The sequence below is a fragment of the Lepisosteus oculatus genome, chromosome 15, assembly GCF_040954835.1.
Source record: "Lepisosteus oculatus isolate fLepOcu1 chromosome 15, fLepOcu1.hap2, whole genome shotgun sequence".
Classification (NCBI taxonomy): Eukaryota; Metazoa; Chordata; class Actinopteri; order Semionotiformes; family Lepisosteidae; genus Lepisosteus; species Lepisosteus oculatus.
The window spans coordinates 21,879,985-21,901,876 of record NC_090710.1 but is presented as its reverse complement, the minus strand read 5'-3'; the positions used below and the strand labels follow the sequence as shown (position 1 = coordinate 21,901,876).

General features: G+C 44.3%; 1 protein-coding gene and 1 long non-coding RNA gene across 2 annotated transcripts; one reads left to right on the top strand and one right to left on the bottom strand.

Annotated features, from left to right (window-relative positions):
• Window positions 1–1,073: 1,073 nt before the first annotated feature.
• atp6ap2 (ATPase H+ transporting accessory protein 2) lies at window positions 1,074–9,565 on the bottom strand. Its single transcript, XM_006639132.3, has 9 exons — window positions 9,454–9,565; window positions 7,492–7,622; window positions 6,641–6,769; window positions 6,211–6,306; window positions 5,375–5,512; window positions 5,158–5,211; window positions 4,572–4,721; window positions 3,206–3,325; window positions 1,074–2,498 (listed from the first exon to the last, which is right to left on the bottom strand). The coding sequence occupies exons 1-9, from the start codon at window positions 9,530–9,532 to the stop codon at window positions 2,304–2,306; spliced, it is 1,092 nt and encodes a 363-aa protein (XP_006639195.2). The 5' UTR covers window positions 9,533–9,565; the 3' UTR covers window positions 1,074–2,303.
• A 224-nt stretch (window positions 9,566–9,789) lies between these two features.
• Window positions 9,790–14,127, top strand: LOC107079528 (uncharacterized). Its single transcript, XR_001480478.2, has 3 exons — window positions 9,790–10,045; window positions 10,218–10,364; window positions 12,277–14,127. It is a non-coding gene; the product is annotated as an uncharacterized lncRNA (long non-coding RNA).
• Window positions 14,128–21,892: the final 7,765 nt, after the last annotated feature.

The window sequence follows — 21,892 nt, the reverse complement described above, 5'->3', positions numbered from 1 at the left end:
TTCGGCCTATTCCGGAAGGTTTCGGGTATTTCCGCCACGGCGGAAAGGAGCGGTTGTGTTTTAGATCGTACATAAATTAATTCAATAATGACATACATTATAATATAACCAAATGCAAGTCTTTGTACGTATCACACATGATAACACAGGCCAAATTAGTTTCTCCTTGTTTTACACGGTTTGCAACAGGCACGGCTCACAGGGACGTTAGAGAGCGCCCCCTCGTGGATGGAGCTAAGACACGTAGTTCCACCAACAGCTTGTTCATTGCCTGACAGTCCAAAGATTCAGCAACAACACGTAATAGTAAAACGCAGGACTGAACGAACAGGTTTATAGTTTACAAGTCTTCAGGGAGCTTTTGGGCATAAACAAAACTCTCATCATCACTGTTGATTCACCAGATTGTGCCAGTAATTGCCATTTAAAATAATTCTTCAGATCTCACTTCTCCACCGCTGAAAACTCCACAAACATTCAACAATGCTGGTGTTCTGCATAGCAGATCCCTGCTGCTTAAACAGCTAGAAGGTCTGTTTTAAAGAACCTCTTTTGCCATCTTCATCGGGTCCAGTAATCCAACTAATGTTGGACTTGTAGAACATAATTTAGGAATATCATTATTCTTATTAATACTGGTTGTTTATAGCCATCTGAAAATGTACAGGCCTGTGACAGACATGGGAGACTGCAGCTATCTTCTTACCACTTAACTTTCAGCCTGGATGACAAATTCCCCTTCTTTGAAATGGCTTCATCACTCTGCTCTCCTCCCCCCCCCCCGATAGCTGGTGTGTGGCGAGTGTACTGGCGCACTAAGGCTGCCATCGCATGATCCAGTTCGGGGTACATATTGGTGACAGTGAAGGGGAGTCCCCATTACCTGTAAAACGCTTTGAGTGGAGAGTCCAGAAAAGTGCCATATAAATGTAAGGATTATGGGAAAGTATTTGCCATTCCATTTTATCTAAATACTCTAAAGGTTACATTCCATGGAATTATTTCCTCAAATGACAAGGAATGACAAGATAAAATGAAATCAACATGAAAAAAAAAAAATCACACCCCAACGCTACATGGACAGTAATTTATTATTGGACATGTTTAATGTTTTTCATGGCAGCAAACAATTTGTTGAGTTATTTGTAGCTAGATAACCTTATTTTTTTCCCTTTTTGCATGTTTGCACCCATTTACAAAGGAACACAAGTGTAATCTTTTTATATAACATTAAAAAAATTGAATTCTGCCTCCAGCTGTGTGAAAAATCCTCAGGAACTATCAAAATTCACAAAGAAGTCAGATGACTTACAGAACATTTTCGGGGTATGGCAAGTTAGATGGGCCAAAAACAATCCTTGTTTATTCTCAACGTTAGGATCATTTGATCCCAGTATTTTATCAGAACAGGAATACACCATATGGGTGCCAAATGGAGTGTACCTCTGCTGGACAGGTTTAACTTTTAACTGTACAAAACAAAGAAGCGGCTTCTTTAATTGAAGGCAGTGGTAACACCTAGGATGCTCCAAGAAATAAAAATGAATAAAACTTGTTACAAAGAAAACTCATTACTTAGGGAAGATCTGAACTTTAGTCACAATGCTTGTTCACAGCACACTTTATACTCAACAATGAAAAGAGTTGCTAACCTAACAATTTCATTTCGCCATCACAATCTCTCAATGCTGGAATGGGTTACCAGGAAAGAACAAAGAAATGCACAAAGAGATTAAGACAATATTATGCATTCTTATCAGTCTACACTTCTTCACAATATATACAGACATAACGCTGTTAAATTAAATCATACATGTACAATGTGTCCCAGCACAAACATTTACAACATTGGGGAAGAAAGAAAACAGCAGACAACTTTTGTACTGCACTATACTTATTTTCTCAGTGCCAAGAAGATCAAGTAAAACCAAACTAAACACAGAACGATACTACTTCTAAGAAAAAACATTTTTGAAACACCACCAGAGGAATGATACCAAGCCTAGTGTTTAAGGTGCTGGCCCTCAGAGTAGTCTTTTTGCTCCATAATGAGGAATACTAGCAGAAAGATGAATTAACTGCAGATACACAACAAATGAAGATGAGTGGAATGAAGCACTACCACAACCTACTGGCTGCAGGTACAGTATACCCTCCAACAATTTCTAAGAAACAATTCTCAGTAATCGTTATTGGAGAAGTTCGATGGTCTGGAAAAAAAAGGCCACACCTTAGAAGTTCAGGCAGCTTGGAAAGGGAAACAAAAATTGAATGAATTCAGGGGGAATGCACATCAAGAGGAATCAATCCAAGCGTATCTTCTGGTTAGTCATCCGGTAGATGATGCTGTCGTAGCCTGGATCCATGTTCCACAGGCTGTACGAGATGCTGATGACCGCCAGCGCAAGTACGATCATCATCCACAGGACGATGTTGAAGATGACTGCGTACTCAAAGTTGTACTTGTATGCCAGATTATATGGGCTCCCTGGATTGCTCTGATAAAAGAACAGGAAAAGGGTAAAGAAAATTTAAAAGAGAACTGAGCTCATCCTGTGCACTTGAAGTCCCCCCCTTCGGTTTAAAGCAATTGGTGACATTGGTGACATTATAAAGACCACCTTCCCATAGTAGTGAAAACATTTGCATTTCCCATTAAAAAAAAGTACTTTAAGGATTATTGACATGAACAGATAACGCAGTAAATAAATGGATAAAAACTTCAGAACTTCTGCAGAAGGATTCTCTTTGAAAAAGATCTGTAGGTGTAACTTGAAAAATGCACAATTCCAGTGGTGCTGTAATAAGACTCAAGTCATGTGCTGAAACAGCACTGACATGTAAGCTTATACAGGAGGCTGCTGGAGATCATCCCTCACACGCCTTCTGCTCAAATGCTCCGTCAGAACTGTGCTTTTTGTTTTCTCGAGTCTGCTTTTTAAATGCTGACCTTGAACGAGGCTGGGTTTTATTTTTTTGGTAATAATGACATTTTGGAGAAAAAAAAATCTTCTGTATAATGAGCATCCTCAGAAGAGGACAGCTCATCCAAGCTCAACTAAAGAAGGCCCATCTGATTAACCTGCCCCACACACACACACAGACGCGCTGGGGCAGTTTACAGGGGCAGATGCTGTCCTGAGGGCGTGGTGGCGGTTTGGCCGGGCTGTGCCGCAGGGCAGGACGGGAGAGGGGGGGCACTCACGATCTGCTTGGACTCCAGGATGGAGCGGGTCTTCCGCACCAGGGGCGCCTCGAAGCTCTTCAGCGTCGCCACTTCCACCACCGCATTGCCGCTGTAGATGCTGAATACGTCGTCGGCGAACTGCAGCAGGGGCAAAGACGGACAGCGCTTGGTGATCAAAGGAGGGAGGACGAAGGATTAAGCTGATCCTTTAAATTTCAACAGACTGACACCTGCTGCGGGCAGCGCTGGGGCCCTGGGTTCAGCTCCTGGGGTGCTGTCTGCAGGGGGGGTTTGTGTGTTTCCCCCCCCTGTGTGTGTGTGTGTGTGTGTGTCCCATCCAGGGTGTATCCCACTTTGTGCCAGATGGTTGATGGGATAGGCTCTGGCTCCCCCCAACAAGCTATTAGAAAATGGATGGATGGACGCCTATTATGGGATGTTTTCTGGTTTTCCAAACCCCCCTTTGTGATAGCATACGTGCACAGTCAGTACTTGATGTAAGATTGATTTTTGAGAAACTGCTCAGTAAATGAGATTTCTCTCCTCTTGAGCCATCTGCAGATTTGGTATTTGATACTTTGACGGTGGGGGTTTCTGTCCTATTCTACACACTACCTAACTCCCATGAAGATATCTGTAATATAATGTTATACTGCAACAGAATGAAAAGCATTCATGGATTAAAACAACTAGAGGAATAGACAGAGTAGTATAAGGAAATGCTACAGCTGTAAGTAGTTTCCATTTATGTGCACTTAACTATACAAAGTTACACAATCCCAAATTACAGCGCTTTTATATTAATTTGAATAAGTCAACTTAGCCCAGGAAGCACAATAAGGAAAAAAGAGTTATATTGCCTGTTGAATATAGTCAAAAAGCCCATTTTCAACATGCATTCACCAGTGTCATTTGGTCCAAGGGCTTCAATCAAAAACAGGACAAAGCTGAGGCACCATGATGGCAAAGCTGCTAGGTTCTTGGGTCCCGGGTTAATTCCCTGAGTGCACTGCCTTCTGTGTGGAGTCTGCATGTTCTCTTCCGTGTCCAATGGAGTTGCTACAGTTTCCTCCCACCTTCCACAGACATGCTGGCAGATTAATTAGCATCTCTAAACCGTGTGCCTGTGTGTGTGCACCCAAGCAACAGATCCATTCCCAGGTGATGGTTTATAGTTTTTCCTGTTCAGGTCGCAATTTATGCCCTGTGCTGCAAGGATAGACTCTGGTTTTTCCGCAACATCTTACCAGGTTTAAGAGGCTTTTCCATAACGGATCGATGTGAACATACAGTAGGTAGGTGTGTGCCATCAGCCATTCAAGTCTGCATAGTGTAACAGTATTTGTAGAGCCCTTCACTTCTAAACATATCAGGGACTGCTCACCTTCTGCAGCATGGTGGCCAGGATCTCCGTGGCATCCTTCAGCTGCTGGGAATCTGTGCCGTAGTGCCGGCTGATCTCCTCCAGCCCGGACAGCTCCAGGGAATACAGGTCCGGGGAGTGGTCTTTCGCCAGGTGCTTGTGTCTCAGGAGCTGTAGGAGCCAGGGAATAAAATAAAGGAAATTCTGCCAAACACAGCCAGGGCACTCCGAGTTCCTCCCCCCCTCAAGATTAGCCGCACCAGGAAGCTGCGCCGCGATATGCAGGTCAAGAGACGTCAATACTCAATACAGAGTCCATACTCAAACTGCCAAGGTTTAGTCACACTTTGGATGCTTTTCATGTTGGTGCACAGAATGGAGAAACACTAGTGCCTGATTAGATTCTTCTCTGGCAATAGGAAAGAAGCCAATTAGCTCTTGAAACACACTGATATTCAACGATATTAAAGTCCCTGGTAGTACAGCTGTACACACTGACCACATGACCGAAAATGTGCCATTTACAACACTGAACTGAAAAAAAAAAACGATGTACAGCTTTTAACAGCAAATTCCTGTGTGGGACGGGCCAGCTGCAGAGACTTACCAGGGCAGCGATGTCATGCAGCACTTGCAATTCAGAGAGGAAAAGCAGATCCACCTACAGAAGAGGAACAGGAACTGAAACTTTTGACTGAAATCTAGGCAAGCCCGATTATGTGAACCGTTTCTGTCAGGATAACATGGAGAGGAAAACGCCGGATGAACTTTGCCAAAGCGAAATCCTGTACAGCCTGTTTCGAGCGCCCCCTTATTCCTCTCACCTCATTGTTCCTGCTCAGTGAGTTGGGGGGGAGGGTGTTGAGGATGGAATTGTCCTGTGACAGTCGCCCCCGGATCTGCTGCAGAGTGACAGGGAGGTCTTCAAACACGGCGTTGGCCTTCCCCACCATATACAGCCTCTGCAAAGGGACCACACATGAAGCAGAACTGAGAGCAGCAGCAGCTGTTCACGATGGGGACATAAGAAAGGTTAAAAACAAGAGGGGGCCATTCGGCCCAGGTAGTTTGGTCGTTAGTAGCTCATCGTCCTCCGGGGTCTCACCCAGCCGTATCCTGAAAGAATCCAGGGTATCAGTTTCAACATTAGGGCTGGTAGCTTGCTGCATTCTCCTAAAAGCCTTGGGTTCGGGGAAAGAAAATGCTCTCTTGGTTTAAAGTGCACTATCCATAGACCAAAAGGGCCTGAGAGGCATCTTGAAATTCAGAGGCCCGAGACAAACGTCTTATCTATTTAGAAGTGATTTAACGTGTTCTCATTGCTATTTCTACAAGAACACACTCTGCGTGTCATGAAAAGGAGAACACAGATCTGTGGCAGACTTCACAAGGACAGCAGAGCGCAGCAACATATTTTACAGCACATTAACAATTACAAGCCGACTGCATGCCTTTCGCTTCATGTGTGGAACAAGTGTTTATGTTCTTGGGCTGCAGGTTTGTTTTGTTAACAGCGTCTTAGAGCATAAAAACAACAGCAGCTTCCACTTTTATTTTGTCAACAGCATGTTGTTGTGAAGTACACAAAGAAAAGGGCACAAAGATTTCTCTCGTTATTCCACCCCCACACGTCCCACAGGCTGGGACCCCCAAGTCCTACCTCTTCACTGGGCGCCAGCTGTAAGACCACAGGAGTGTCTTCCGCAAAGAGGGTGTGGACTGTGTTGGCGACGCTGTCCAAGGTGAAAGGGACAGGCTGAAGAGGCACAAAACAAACACTTCCTAAGATTTCCACAGCACATAAACACTTAATACCTGATCGATTTATGTCTGTCTCTACGAAAGTTAAACAGTGTGTCTTCCTCAGTTATCAGCTAACACAGCTGCCATTTTCTGTATTAGACTGGAGTGCTACTGTAAAAACACCACAGAACATCAAGTGAACGCTCATTAATATGTACCGAATTGTTTTCTGAATTCAAGAGGCGCTGACTATAAAGAGAGGATTAGGAAACCAGTCTCTCACTCCGGGATCTGTGCTGGTGAGCATCTTTGCAGAAATCATGGCATAATCTTTCACTGGCACTTACATTCTCCACCGGGTAAGAGGCAAGGCTCTGGGGCAGGGGCAGGCTGCCCACTCCCCTGACCACAATGAGCGCGTTGGCCCGAGGACGCTGGAAGAGACTGCCCGTCTGGAGGCCCGGCCAGGACAGGTCCTGCACAAAACACACACACAGCGTCACGGCACCGCTCCACACAGCAAGGTGCCTGTGCATCTAGCAAGAACATTCACTGGCTGTAAGAGAGAGAACTGTTGTCATAGGTGCTGCTTACTTACATTTTCAGCTTTCCACAAAACATCACAAACAGATAAGGAACCAATATTGGGAACAATAAGGAAATGCTTCATTATACCAATAGGGATGGAAAAGCTTATTATTCTTCAAAAAAGGACAAATCCCAGGGGCCTCCTGAGTGAAGGAGCAGGTTGAGCTGTGTGGTCCAGGTGTCACGGGTTCAAACCCAAGTCACAGCACCGTGACTGTGACTGGAATTCAGCAAGTGGCGGTGCACAATTGGGTGAATGCTGCTGAGGCCAGGGTGGGCGTAGCTGGGCAGGGCTCTCTCAGCTCTTGGTGAGCACAGCGCCCCCTGTGGCCATTCGGGCACTTGTGAGTTTGTGACACTGTGAGGGATGCACCTTTTCTGCAGTTGGTGTAGATCCCCTGATAGGGGTAGTGTAGCCTGTGATGCGTTAAAAGGCATGTGACTTGAAGTTGGGTGGGTCGCAGACGTCTACAGTACATACAGTAACAAGGCTTTGTGGCAGACATTCACTACAAGACTTGCAGACGTTTTTTTCAGAAAAAAAAGGGGGAAAATCTCAGAGGAACAGAACCGAAACAAGAATGTCGGAAAACAAAAAGAAAGGCAGTACCTCCTCCACAGAGAAGCCCATGGTCAGAGCTGCCAGGTCAGGAATCCGTTCCGCAGAGAGAGGCCATTGGCCCTCCTTGAAGGTGATATACTGGGGGGCTTTCAGCACTGTGAAGCTGTCCCCAAACACGCCTGACAAAAATAAAACAAGAATTTAGGTGTCTGCTTACGTACAGATTTTTAAAAAATGGCAAGCAAGTTGAGGACTGTTAAATGTTTTATCTGTTGAAATTGCTGGAAGTGGTACCTGTTAAGTTGGGTATTTGTAACACTCAGGACTGTGACATAAGTTAAATACAATTCTAAAAAACCAAGCATATCAGTTAAATCAGCAATTAGCAAGGGAGATTTGGAGCAAAACTGGAATGAAGGCCATCAGAAATTTCCTCCAGTACCAGGATTGGGAGCTACAGATCACATGTGCTGTGAATATCTAGATGCCTTTTACCTTATGTAGATTGTCAATTCATGATTGATAGCACATCTCATGTATAAATATTATTCTAAAGTGTGAACCACAATTTGTTCAACTGTACCAAAGCTTTCTTTATAACAAGACCATCTGTTAATTTTGTTGTTGCTTGTCATACATAATTCTCTTAAAATAATTATATTCACTTCATTTAATGACATTGTGCTAATTTTCCCTCTTGCCAAACCAGATTTAAAACACGGGTTTACAAATGCGCCCCTGACAAATCATTCTCAGATGAATCAGCCTATGAATTCTCACACACGTGCCCCACAATCCTACAGTACGTGACCTACAATGCCAAAGGCTGTTTTTTTATGTCAGTTCCCAAGATCATTGAAGTTACTGAAGAGCTCCATCAGAGCATTTTAAAGGAGTCATATCCAACATTTATTTTTTTGTTTTGGCTTAATGCAGTCATGATATTTGCAACAGAACCAGACAGCTGAAGAGTAGCCTTGCAATGTGTGGCTCTGCTGATAGCGTACAGGTTGAACAAGCCTGGATTAGACAGCAATGAACAGACACGCACCTGCACGGAGGCGCACTGGACCAGGACTTTACCGCCTTGTGTTTTAAGGTCAACAAAAATCCTGTCATTCTAAGGTTTCAAAATAAAAACACCACTGAGAACCAGCAGCAGCAGCAAACAAAATATACTGTACTTCAGTAATCTGCCTACACAGCTATTTAAAATAAATCCAGTGTCCTTCTATTAAACCCAGCATAACGACAAATAAAAAACGTCGTACTGGGGATTCGATATGTTACAGTTGTGGTGCATTTTTATCTTGCTAACTAGACTAATAGATAAGCTGACAAAAAATATCGAATTTAGCACATTCTGCACTTCTAACTCTGCAGAGGAATAGTGAAAAGTATTTGCCTGTCTTATTGCTATAATTAATAATATCCAGGAAACCATTGCTCAAACTCGCCGGGCTTAAACATTTGGCGTTGTCATGTGATGATGAATGCTCTTCTCAACACTCATCAAACCCCCTCGTCACTTCTGCTTTCCCCCAGTCTACAGAAACTGCTTTTTAAAAAGGAAAACGGGCGAATTACAGAAGCAATTATCAAAAATTACCGATCCGATAGTAATAAACCTACTGGGTGTTTTTATTTGTGAATAATATCAATACTGGCAATCACTAGTTACGTTGCATCAAACCTAGCCAGGCAGATATGTTACATTACTGTTACCGCGACTGCAGACATTTCTATAACATCGAGTTTCAAGCGCAAAGCAGGTAACATACGAAACACGTCTCATCAGTTTTAATAATACGTTACTGTAATTCACGTAAATAACTGAAAATCTAGAAATGCCGCGGATCAGCTGATCAGCTGAACATCTGACATCGGTGTGACAGTCTACCACTGAAAAATGAAACAAACGCGATTCAGTATTTTTTATAGAGCTTTGCTTAAGACTTTAGGCTTAAATATTGAACAATCGCCGGCGACGCAAAATACTCGAATCCTTACCAGCTGACAAAGCAGCAAAGACGAGGCACACCGCCATTAGAAATCTTGCCATCCTCCTTGCGAGCATATAAACCACCATCTTTCCCCTCTTGGAGCAGTCGCTGAACGCCGCGGTGGGTTGTGGGTATGGATCGACAAAGTACCGCCCCCTCCTCGACTCAGCAAATGAGCCTGCAGGCAGCTTTGCTAGTGACCTATCGGCAATTGCAAGTGGACGACCATGGCGTCAAAATAACCAATGAGCGAGCCGTTGTGTGACTGACAGTGTTCGCAACCAATACCCGTCGACCCTTAAAAATCATCATATGACTATTCGTAACTATGCTTCGGTTTTCCGGTATTTTGAATGTAATTTTTTTTAACCAAAACTCTACTAAACATTTTGGTGCGGGCAGTTTACAAAATAAGAGAGACAACGAACTTGAATATGTACTTCCTTAAGCAACTATTGCTCTCTTTTGAAGATTATTTAAATAAAAAATAACTTTTTTTTTTTACTTACTGTTGACTAAAACAAAATTAATACATAATAATCTGTATAATAAACTACTGTTTCAACCTGGATGGACAACACATGCTGTGGTCCCATTAGGTAAGAATAGAGTAAAAAAAGTGAAAATGTATAGACGTTGAGCCCCAGTCACATCAATTAGCCAAGGCCTAGTGAGACAAATTAATCTAACTCTTCCCGAGATAGTCTGTCATTTTGTGCAAATTTCAAAGTTCAGCGGTGGCATTATTGCAGCTATGTGTTTTTTTGTTAGAGTACTGAAGGAACAGGAAATGTACCAATCCTTGTCTCACTTGAAGAAAGAATTACAGCCAGTTTGTCTGTAATTCGGGCTGCCCGGGCTGAAACCCCGACCCATCTCTGTGGCCTTCGAAGCAGGATACCGCCTGCTGGTCAGACGGTGAGTACAGACTCTTTCTCAGTCTTTAGGATTTCTTGTTTATATATGTTAAGGCAGCCTTGACCTTGGTATTCTTCAGACAAACGTATTCATTTTTTCTCCCTTTTCTTTTTTACAAGTCATATATTGGAAGTGTCTTGACATACTTGTCTCACTTGTTGGTTTGGCAACATCAGTACTGTTAACTGTCATGGAGGGGGACTAGTGAAAATAAGTAGAAAAATAATTGGACCAAATTAAATCAAATGACATGTCCTCTACAAACACAGGGTTGTAAAGACATCCAAGAGCCTTAGGCATTGTGCATTTCACCCCCTCCATTGTGAATTTACACTATTCCTAGGTGGGAGACATCTCTATAAAAGTAACAGACCCAGATCGTCTCACTTATCTGCAGTAACACTATTGTACAGCCTTCTCTGTTGGTAATGTTTGTCCTTCTTGTTGCACTGGACTGTGCCATTAAAACAAATTTCCCCCAGAAGAGAATAATTAAGCTTGAACTTGAACTGATACAGTGTGTGTAATTGCTTTCATTTCGTACAGTTTTGAAGTGCAGCTTCCACCTGCACCTGGGTGATGCATGGTAGCCCTTATGTATCAGTAACCTCACTCCACAGTAGAAAAGGTTGGACTTCTTCAATTGACTAAGGGTGACATCTAGAGAGACTAGATTGCACAAGCAGAGTGGAAAAATAGCCAGGACACCGGTGTTAACATGAGATCTTTATAATGGCCCTGTTGAGATAGCTGTCATCTTTCCAAGCCAGACTCTGCATTTGAACAGTGTAACTTCATAATATGGACATTATTTGCTAACACCAAACCACCTTCAATCAGAAATCCTCTTGCTCTTCTTTTCCCTGTGTTTGTGTAGATGCTACACACAAGCGTGCACACTCACCTATAATCTCAGCTGTTGGACATTCAGGGATAACACAGAGTTACATCTGCAGGAACTAGCACTGGTGATTGTACAGAATTTGTATGAGATGATGCTAGCCTTGAAACTTTCTTTAGGGCTGGCCTTTGTACATTTCTCTTCTACATTAGAATGCTGGAAGATATTAGTATACAATATCTTCAACATTTCATTAAGCACAGACATTTTTTTAAATTAAGTGGCACTTTTTCTGTGATCCATTCCAGAGAGCTTACTTCACATAATGAATGCCTCCATTATAACAAACACTAAAAGTGAGTGATTCAAGTGAGATGAAAGATTGCAGCAAAGGTTATAGAGGAAATGATAAATATGTATTATTGCCAAGGTCTTGATTTTCCTTACCATAGACATTGGGTCAATAACACTCAAGCCCAAATTTAAAACAAAGTGATTGCTTGGAGTTCTAGATTTCTGATGGCCTCTAAGAAAGTTCTGCTAAAACATAAAAAAACAGTAAAGCAGACTGATTAGTAAGGCTGTTTTGAAGAGTATGTTGGTAGCAAAGAGCATGGCTAAAAATTATTTGTCTCCCGTGAACTACATCACAGACGGATGCTAGAATGATGTTAGTTGTGAAGAATGTATACTGTGTCTTCGGTAAAATAACCACTGACTTTTGATTCATTCCTACTAATAATCAGATTGGTTTAGTGAGAAACGTGCTTTAATACAAATTACACTAAGTGAGGCCTTACAACAATGAACTGCGGTGTTGTACTGGTATATAACCTGCAATAGTACTATCTTGACTGAACCGACATTTCTCAGAAGCTTTGACATTTTAGATCCTGCTATGTATGGATAAAGCTTGAGTGTTTACCACTTAGACCATTTTTCAATAAAGGCAGGCTTAAAGTTAAGAATAAGGTGGTGTTCAGACGACTATCTTGATTTATACAAAAAATACAGTCTCGCAACATTTTGTGTATACCCTAAAATGAAAAATGCGACGTTTTGACTAAACAGGTTTTGAAACCGAGTCTCCACAGTGGGCGGGGCCCCGGGGGCGGAGCCTTCCCCTGCGGCGCTGCACCTTTGACACGCCCATTCCCTTATTTGGAAGGCTGACAGGCGTTGTCTATTAGAGCAGTAACTGCAGCTGAAGATGAAGCGAGCCGCAGGTGTGTCTTCAATAATAGATATGAGCCCGGGAGAGATGACTGAAAGAGAGACGGGTCCCGGGCCAGGGTAAACAAGAGAGGGGGGGGTTGAGCGTACAGCACCTACGGCTGAAGGGTTAGCCGTGAGTTGAAAGGCACGCCGGGGGTGAAAGCGGTGTCTTTGAACAAAGTGACTGTGGGCCGTGTCCAGGGACTAAGGATGAAAAACCTGGACCTTTGAGTTCCTGCGGAGGACTGGCCGGCGGTCTCCGAGCCAGTGGACAACAGCAAGTGCAGGGCTCGGAGGGTCTCTTCTGTTGTGCAAATGCAGCCCCAGCATCCACCGGCGGAGACTGAAAAGGCGCAATTAACGCTTTTTAAAAAAAAAACTTTTCGCAATGTGGTGGAGATTGTATGGGTTTTGTGAGCGTGCGTGCTCGTTGTGAGATGTCTGCGGCGAAAGTGTGTTCACGGTATTTTTTTACAAATCAAAATCAAGTGAGAGAGAAAGACGGATCGGCCGCAAAAGAAGACGACGAGGCCGACAGCTGCTGTGCTGAGAGGAGCCCGTGGGGAGCAGGGCTCCGCCGGGGGCGAGAGGGCTGTGTGCCCCGGGCTGCGAGGCGGAGTGCGGAGGAAGCTCAGGCGACACTTCAAAACACAACCTGCTTTGTGTGGGTGCCGGTCCGCAGCTCAATGCCCGGGTTGTTACTATTACAGCAACCGTGAAGACGCGATAGCCCGCAGCCCAGAGAAGGTCTAGGTGTGTTCGTTTATTTTCTCTGAAGCTGGAAGCACTGCCCGCACAAGACTAAATAAAGAGGGCAGTTCACCTCCCGGCTTGTGTCTGCGGTGTGTTTCTTTGGGGAAAGGAAAAGCGTCGATGATGGTAGCCAAGTTTCACTTGATGTATTGGCTCTGAAGAAGAGTTTGAAAGGGTTTTTTTTTTTTGAAGATTCAGCTCAGTCTGCCATCTTGGCTGACGCTTTTATCCCAGGCGACTGACGTGTACTGTACACCCATTTACACATCTGGCCATCTTCCTGCCACAATTAGGTTGAAACACTTTGCTTAAGGGTAGAACAGCTCTGTCTCAGCTGCTTTTTGAATATCAATTAGCAAATGCCCAGGACGATGCCTGTCCATTTTATAAAGTAGATAAATTGCATGGTATTTGGCCACATGCAGTTTGAATGTCCAGAATCCTGTGGCACACAAAACCATTCACAGTGAATAGCCAGTTAAATCTAAAGTGTTAGTTTGTTTCCACTGCAGTGATTCAGCTTTGATGCTGTTATTTATTTGTTCAGATCAACAGTTGTTGCAAAATTAGAAATCCTATTGTTCCAAAGATAAACCCTGAAAAAAAGTGTTGGCTACTTTAGCCACATCTAAACAGAGGCTGTTATATTTTTTTTTTCCTGAAGAAATGGCGGTCAGGAAGTCATCTTGGTCTGTGCAAGAACACCACAAAAAAGCATTACAATTAAAATAGACTTCCAGCCTCAGCAGACTGGTAAAACCATATTTTTATCACCCTTCCATCCATTTTCTAACCACGTTTTCCAATGCAGGCTCATAGTGGTGACAGAGCCAGAGCCTATCCCAGCAAGCAATGGGCACAAGGCAAGATTGACCTTGGACAGCATGCCAGGCCCTCACAGAGCACCCACAGACACAAACACACTCACACTGATTTTCCTTGGAGCCAGTTTATTTACCAGCATGTCTCTGGACTGCAGGAGGCAACTGGAGCTCCCGGAGGAAACTAACATGAAACCAGGGAGAACATGCAGACTCCACGCAGACAGCAACCCCAGGTCTGGAACTGAACCCAGGGCGCCAGCACTGCAAGACATCAGCGCTAACCACTGTGGCACCCTCTTACAATTATTTTTGCAGACCAAAACTGTCAATATTTGTATATGTTGTTTGGTTCCTGGGACATTTTAAAACAACTATTGCTTTGTCTAAGTATGTGACTGAAATTGCCCACATTGACCAGGTTTGTTCTTTCAAAGGCATATAGATCTTTGTGTCATTGAGCAGTGGAAATGTACCCCATGACAGCAGAACAAAGCCAGGCTTGACGATAATCAATACAACGTCCTGTGGGTGAAAGGGAATGTAAAATGTGATTATTTTTTATTTAGAGGCCAGTGCCATTTTTAAACTTTTTTATTGAAGAATCGTTTACTTGTAAAATATGCATAAAACATTTAGCTTTTTTCTTCTACCTTTTTTTAGCTTTCAAAAACTAAAAGCAACAAAAATGGTTCTGTTAGAATGATGCGTCTCTGTCTGCAGTAGATGCTGTTTTTCAGAATAAGCATTACGTTCTTGGCATTCCTGTAGCAGTTGTATAACTACTGTAACACGACCCTATTAAAATATAACATTTTTTCTCACCAATTAGTTAAAATTCAAAGCATTAATCACCGATAGTTATTTTACAAAGACAATGTGGAGATACATCAAGGGAACCTATCAGCACATTGTCAGAATATTTAAACTAAATTTAAGGCACAATATATTATGCTTTGATCAAGTATGTTATGTTACATATATAGTTGAAGTTCTTCCTCTCACTTAAACGTAAAAGGGTCTACACCGGGGAAGTCACAAACTTCCCTCTTTGACGTACAAGTACTGAACCAAAGGCTTTGCACTTAATTCCATCAACACAACTGTATTTTTTTGTTTCATTATATGTCCAATTCAACGATATTTCGAGACTCGATATTTAAGGCTGTGCACATTTAAAATGTACTTGGTCAGTTGCTTTGTCTGTTGCATCGCCTAGACGGTTATTGCCTATTGTGCCAACATATTCCACTTCAGAACTCTGTGGAGACCAGCTGATTGATTGGTGTTCCAGAAGTGTGAGTGACGCTCGAGCAAACCCGAACGTTCAGGCACACTGCTGTTCGATTGAAGTGACAATTCAAAGCACAAAACGTCGCGTTGAGAAGCCAGAGTTTCAGCTGCAGGTCGGGTTATGTCCCCTAGATGGAGATATGCGCTCATCACTGAAAAGTCTAGTCCTGAAAGAGCATTGAAAAACCATCGACTTTAAAAAAAAACAACAACAACAGCGAAACGTTGGAAAAGAAATGTAATTACTCAATGATGAAACAAACATACAGACTATGTTTAAAGACATTAGTATAGCGCGATAGTTTGTTTTATGTGCCTGAAAATACGAAGCGCTGATTGCATCCGTAAGGCACATTTTCAAGTCTCCCAAGCTCGCCTGAATCTCCGTCGAGGCCGACACAACTCACACATGCAGGATCAGGAACCTACACGTCATGCTTCAGAAATAAAATATAGCCCGCGGTCTGTCGCTCGTGACCTACGCAGCCATTTCATTATGAAAATCCAAAGACCTGCGAGAAACGCCCTGGATCTTGAACGGGGGGCAATCTGTCTACATTTTTAACCCTCGATATTTTGGAGTGCTCTCCTAGCGGCAATTTAGCAGGCAGAAACGAGCCGAACAAATGCAAAACTACAGCACGGGGTAAAAAAAAAAGTGCTTTTGCAGAAGGCCATTTCCTGTAATTTTCTCCGATTCAGTGCTGTTCTGCGCGGAGCACAGCTCTGGCAGACCAAGCTGGTAGGCTACAGCCTGCGCCTTGTTGATATATGGAGCGATTGCCGCAAGTTGACAAATGAAAATTAACGAGCGGCGGAGAGAGAGAGGAGGGGGGCGGTGGGCCGCTGAGCAGTTGTTGATTATAGTTCAGCTTGCTGTGTAGTTGTGCGGCCTCCCCGCTCCCTCTCACGAGTGATTCGATTCCCTCGGTTTCCCCCCGCAGCGCCTCTCTTTATTGGAAGGAGTGCGAGTCAAGATCCATTTGTACGCACCGTGGGGTGGAGGCAGCGCTTTCAATGCGATGTTTGTCACGGGGCGTGCGCAGACACGTTATTTTCTCATCTAAGATTTATTTCATTATTTATTCATGTATTCACCCGTGTATCAATTTGTGTACTGTGGGAATTAGGGCAGACTTGAGAAACAGGGGCACGCATACACAATGTGAATTACACATCGAAAATAAATAAGAGCCGATGATACACGTAAGGTAAATCTGTCATGTTTCCGTTTTGTGTGTGACAATAAACTGCAGTCGCTCATATACACGTATTAAAAGCAGCTGGTTTCGCTTCTGTCAAGTCATTAAGCCCAGCTCTGATCTTATCTGCTGCCACTGAAACTGCGAGCTTCAAGTCATCAAGACTTAATAAGAGACGCTTTAACGGGGTCGAAGCGCTTGGGCTACCGCTGGATTTTCTCCTTGCTCACACCAGGATTTTGGTAAAAGAATGGATATCCGGGATTTTGTCGGTAAAACCCCAGGATATCTCTAGTGATAAGGAAATCTGAAACGACGACTGCTGTCGCTCATCTTCACAAAAGCCGGCATTACGCCGCTATCCCAGAGAGAGAGGTATTATTCTCTAGTCTAATACACTGCAGTAATCATTCTCGTAGCCCGAACGTTTTTTTTCTTCCTTTCTCTGCGTATTAATCGGGCTGGAATTTCATCTGTTAATATTTTTTAATACTATAAGCTGCGTCTGTGGACGGAGGCAAGGCTGTTATCACCGGGGCTTATCGTTCAGCTTGGCAGGACCGCCGTGTCGAGCTCCGCTCCCCACGCTGGGAAAAAAAAAATGAAGGCCAGGCTGGAGCGCTAGCAGAGAATCTCATTTCCTCTCCAGCAGTTAAGAAGGCGAGTAGCAGACCGCGAGGAATTTACATACCCTTGAGACAAGTGGCCTGCCTGCCCCACGGTTCTCATTTAACACTTAATTATAGACTGAGTTAACCCTGGTTGGAGAGGTGAAGCCCATCGACCTATTGCAAATTCTACTGACCAGCGCGGTCGTTCTCCTCTCGTCAGCCCCCTGCCGAACTCTACTTTGAGCTATTGTCCGGGCTATGCCTTGAGATTTCACGAAACATTCTGATGTTAGATACATGTATAGCTTTTAGAAATCCGATTAGAAACTTCGTTCATTTCATTCTTGTGTGTTTTTTTTTGTTATTTTCGGGATGTATGGACAGACTGAGCTGGTTGCCTCTGTGTCCCGGCCACACAGTGATAATTACCGCGTAGTGCGATCGGGCGGTGCCGCGGGTGAGGCCTGTCTGGAGAGCAGAGTCAGAGGACAGTGTCAGAGGGGAAGGTCGGAATGAAGGATTGCCAATTACATGTAACAGCACCCAAACGTCATTGATCGATAACGCGGATGGAGTGCAGATGCTCGTCCACTTGTAGAAACGCCGGTTCCTTTGTACTGGTACAAATACCTTTTCACGTGTTTGCTAACTTCTAGATGACACGGTGTTATTTCTCCGAAGATCAACGCCTTCGTATGGCCATTCGTGAAACGGAAACAACGCAATGTTTCTTGACGCCTTCTTTTAAAGCTTTCCGTCCTGCTGTCGCCCACGGGGCTGCTGCGGCTCAAGGCCCGTGATGTACTTCACCTTAAGCATGAGTGGGTTTAAAAGTAACACAACAGTAACTGCTGAACTTTCTGACACAATGAAAAGCTTAAGAGAACATACATCAGGCATGACCTATTAGGTTGTTAACGCCTTATCATTTACGAAATAAGCATTTACTTAGCGTGTTAACAATATAGCTTACTTACTGCGCTGAATACTGTTTCGGTTCTAAATCAGTCCGGCATAGGTTACTTGAAAGTAGTACTTAGTTACTAAGGAATTCGTAATTTGGCTACTAAAATTAGAATTGACTGTTCAAACGTGGAGAACACTGAGCTATAATAAAATAACCTCCGTGTCATTTTACGGTTTCCATTGGCCCCGCTCGTACGCCTACATTTGAAGTCTTTGCAAGACTACGGCACCGTATTTCGCCCAGCTCTGCTTTCTGAACAAGACGCAACACGTCGGTGTGCGCTTTGGCTGCCTTTCTAAGCTTGTAGGTGCGTATGAGTCTTATATTACGACCTGGGGTTCGTGAGATGTGGCGCAGCCGGACTGTCCCAACCCAACACACAGGAGCATCGCACTCCTTACAGAAAGACACCAGGGGCAATGTTCATTTATTTCGACCCTCGTCGGGTAGCACAGCAGTAAACCTGTAGGAGGAATTTCCCCCCTTCCCCCATTTGGCTCTGACCACATTGTGACTAAGCTGTCTGGTGCTCCTCAGTTAATTACGGTAATTGAAGTTGGCTACCCCGTCGCAGTGAATGACCTGCGTTGTACAGCTATTTGTTACGTCAGCGGGTTTTAAAGCTCTTAATAAAAGAGAGGACAAATGTTAAAACTAGGGCAAAAGGAACTGTCTAGCATACGATGCTCCTAATTACTGTGCCAATTAATTCCGCTGCCTTCCTCCACTTAGGAATTATGAGCATGCACTGGCAAAGGCTCCTGCTGCTGAACTCAGAGGCTGGTGTGCTTGCTACCCCTGGCACCTCTGGGTTTATATTATTCTGGAAGAAATGCCATTATACGTTATTCTATTTAACCTCCGTATAAAACTGCAGCTGAAGCTCTCCGAAATGAATGTGGCCCCAGGCTGGGGAAAAAGCAATCCCAGAATATTTCAACCCTGACCGCTCGTTCGCTCATCTCCTCTTGAAGGAAAGTCGGAACCTCTGACGTTGTCCCCGGTGGTCTTCAAGAGCCCCCGCCACGCGGGCTTTATTGAGGTCTGCCATCACTGACTAACGATCGCATTCATTCTTAGCACCAAAGAGATGTTTCAGAAGTCTGGTGGAATGGAAATGGGAAGCCCGACTCGACAGGATGGTGAAAAATCACTGTCACGTACATCTGTGGCAGAGGCGTGATGTTGTGACGGACTGAAAGACACTGTGGGTTGGTGCTTTGGGAAGAGAATCATCACCAAGCTTCTGAAAATCCCCATGCCTTTAACTGGTTATGGCTACAGCTAACATGATCCATTTTTTCCAGCGCTTTAAATCATGGGATTGGCATACTGAATTATTTTAATAACAACCGGGTCAACCAATAATCAGACCACTGATCATTTTTCACCAGGTTTATTTTTGGTGGGGGACCACAAATAAAGGTAGATCAATCCGACTAATCTGCGCATTAGTTGAGGTTGGCTGTAAAAGATCGAACTATATTTGAATTGGGGCCCTGCATTTTGTGAGTACATATGACCCAACGCTTGCCTGATATACCGTGATGGGACAATAGAAGAGCAAAGCAGAGCCTGTTCCTCAGACAAAAGGGAGTTGCCAATAGATGTGCAAAAACGCTGCAAAGCTGCCGCCCAGAGTAACATAGAGCCACCTCAGGAGAATTTAATCCTTTCCAGCTCTGGATAATCCCAGCAGCGCTATAAAAAAATTGCTGTGAGTATTCTGGGGCATTGACCTCACAATGAAGCACGATGAAGAAGTCTGAACTGAACCAGCCCCGGTCCAGCTCGAGAAGGTGTGCACTTTCCATGACACAGACCTGCCTGCCGGTATTCTGCGATCTCTAGATCGCCGTCTTCAAAGTGCTAAAAAGCGAGAGACTTAAAAAGTAGGGGTTTACTTCATTGTCATAAATAGACCTGTGTCAGAGTAAAACCCTGAATGTTGGTATGAATAAAAGTCTGGATGTTTAGGTAGCTGAAACGTAAAGTTACCAGAAAGGCCCTGAAGGCTGACAAAGACGCACTCAAAGCATAGCTCCTTCTTAAAGTACTTAGATCCTAATCTATGCCAGAAGAAGGAGAACCAAACACTGAAGGAGGAAATCGTGTATCTGTAGGGACCTGTCCAATAAGAGTGGCCGTTTCTGTTTTAAAGTGGTGTCGGGGTTGAGACCCAGTTGTGAAGGCTGAATGGAGGGAGGACGCACTGTAAAAACATAGAAAAGTGCTTTCTCTTCGCGTGTAGGCCCGGCAGGACTGCGTTTTTGGAAGAGGGGGGGTAGGCAGGTGAGGTCGCACCCCCCCCCACCACCACCCATCCATGCAGAAACATTTTTTTTATTGCAAAGGTGGGAAAGCATCTTTGTGTGCATTTCGGAGGTCGCTGTCCTATAGCCAGTCTGGGGAGAAAAAAAAATCACTCTTGTTTCATCAGGAGAAATTAACAAAGAAAATAATGATAACGTGGAACGGCGATCCTCGCTCCGAATCCTGGAGGGCCTGTTAGTCTACAGGTTTTTCAGACCAGCTGGGCTCTTAACAACCTTAATCTGCTCATTATTGGCTTAATGGGACGAGTTTAACAGCTTCTCCCAGCTCTTCAGGTGCTGCTGCTTTCAAGAGCCCTAGAAAACCTGCAGACACACAGGACCAGGACTGGGGACTCCTGATGTAAAAGAACAGCGCTGAGGAACACTGAGCCCACAAGCAAGAGGCACACAGGGGGTACAGAGCTAGAGCCCACCAGACGCTTTTATTTTAAGGGTCACACGGGGTTTCAAACAATAGGATTAATGAAAAGAGAGCAGAAGAATTCCCCTCCTTCATGAATCTTCAATCTCTCTCCCGCAAGGAAGCCAGCATCAGACAAAACCCACTGAAAGAACAGAAAGGAAGACGGGCCCGCGTGCTCCTTTCATCTGCCTCTCTCCCGCGCGGCGCGGGCGCGGAGCCTCTGAGGGCTGCGGCTGACAGGGCTGCTGTCAGCGACGCCAGATTAAACCATGACTGCGTGTCAGATCAGTGCCGTCGCGCAGTGGCGTCTGTGTGCAGGTTCAGCTGAAGCAGGCCTGCCAAGTCTAACGCTTGACTCCACAGTTTAACGCGTTTAACACCGGCGAAATGTGATGCAGAGGCAAAAATGTTGATTTTTTTTTTCCTGTTTATTGAGGAAGAGCAATATCCTGTTTACTCTCTCCCCACCTCGGCGTTGCCCTGTAGCAGATCGTTAATCACATCACTTTCAATAGCCACTTATCCAATTCCAGGCCACAGTAGCACGGAGTTTGTTCCAGGAAGCATTGGGCACAAGGCAGACTACACCCTGGGCGAGATGCCAGTCCATCGCAGGGCACACACACACACAGACCCAAACACACACACTTACACCAGGGCCAATTTTCCCAGAAGCCAATAAACCTACCAGCATGTCTTTGGACAGTGGGAGGAAACCCCCATGGACACAAAGAGAGCCTACAAACTCAGATTGCCTGCACAGCAACACGCAGATGGCTCCCCAGGTCCAGAATTGAACCCAGGGCCCCTGTGCTACGCAGGCAGCAACGCAAACCCCTGCACCACTGTGCCGCCTCCAGTCCAACAACAATACCCCAAATTCAGCAGAGCTAAACCACCATCTGCCTTTCTCTTTTAAATAAATGGTTTTTGGTACTGGGTGGTTTGTTCTGCCAGGCAAAAGAAATGATTAATCTAGAAAACAAAATTGACACTTGAAACTTTAAAATATTCATTTTAAAGTACTGCATCCTGACATTTTAGAAAGGGGACAGCAGATCACCTCTTTGCGAGTTCATTTTGGTT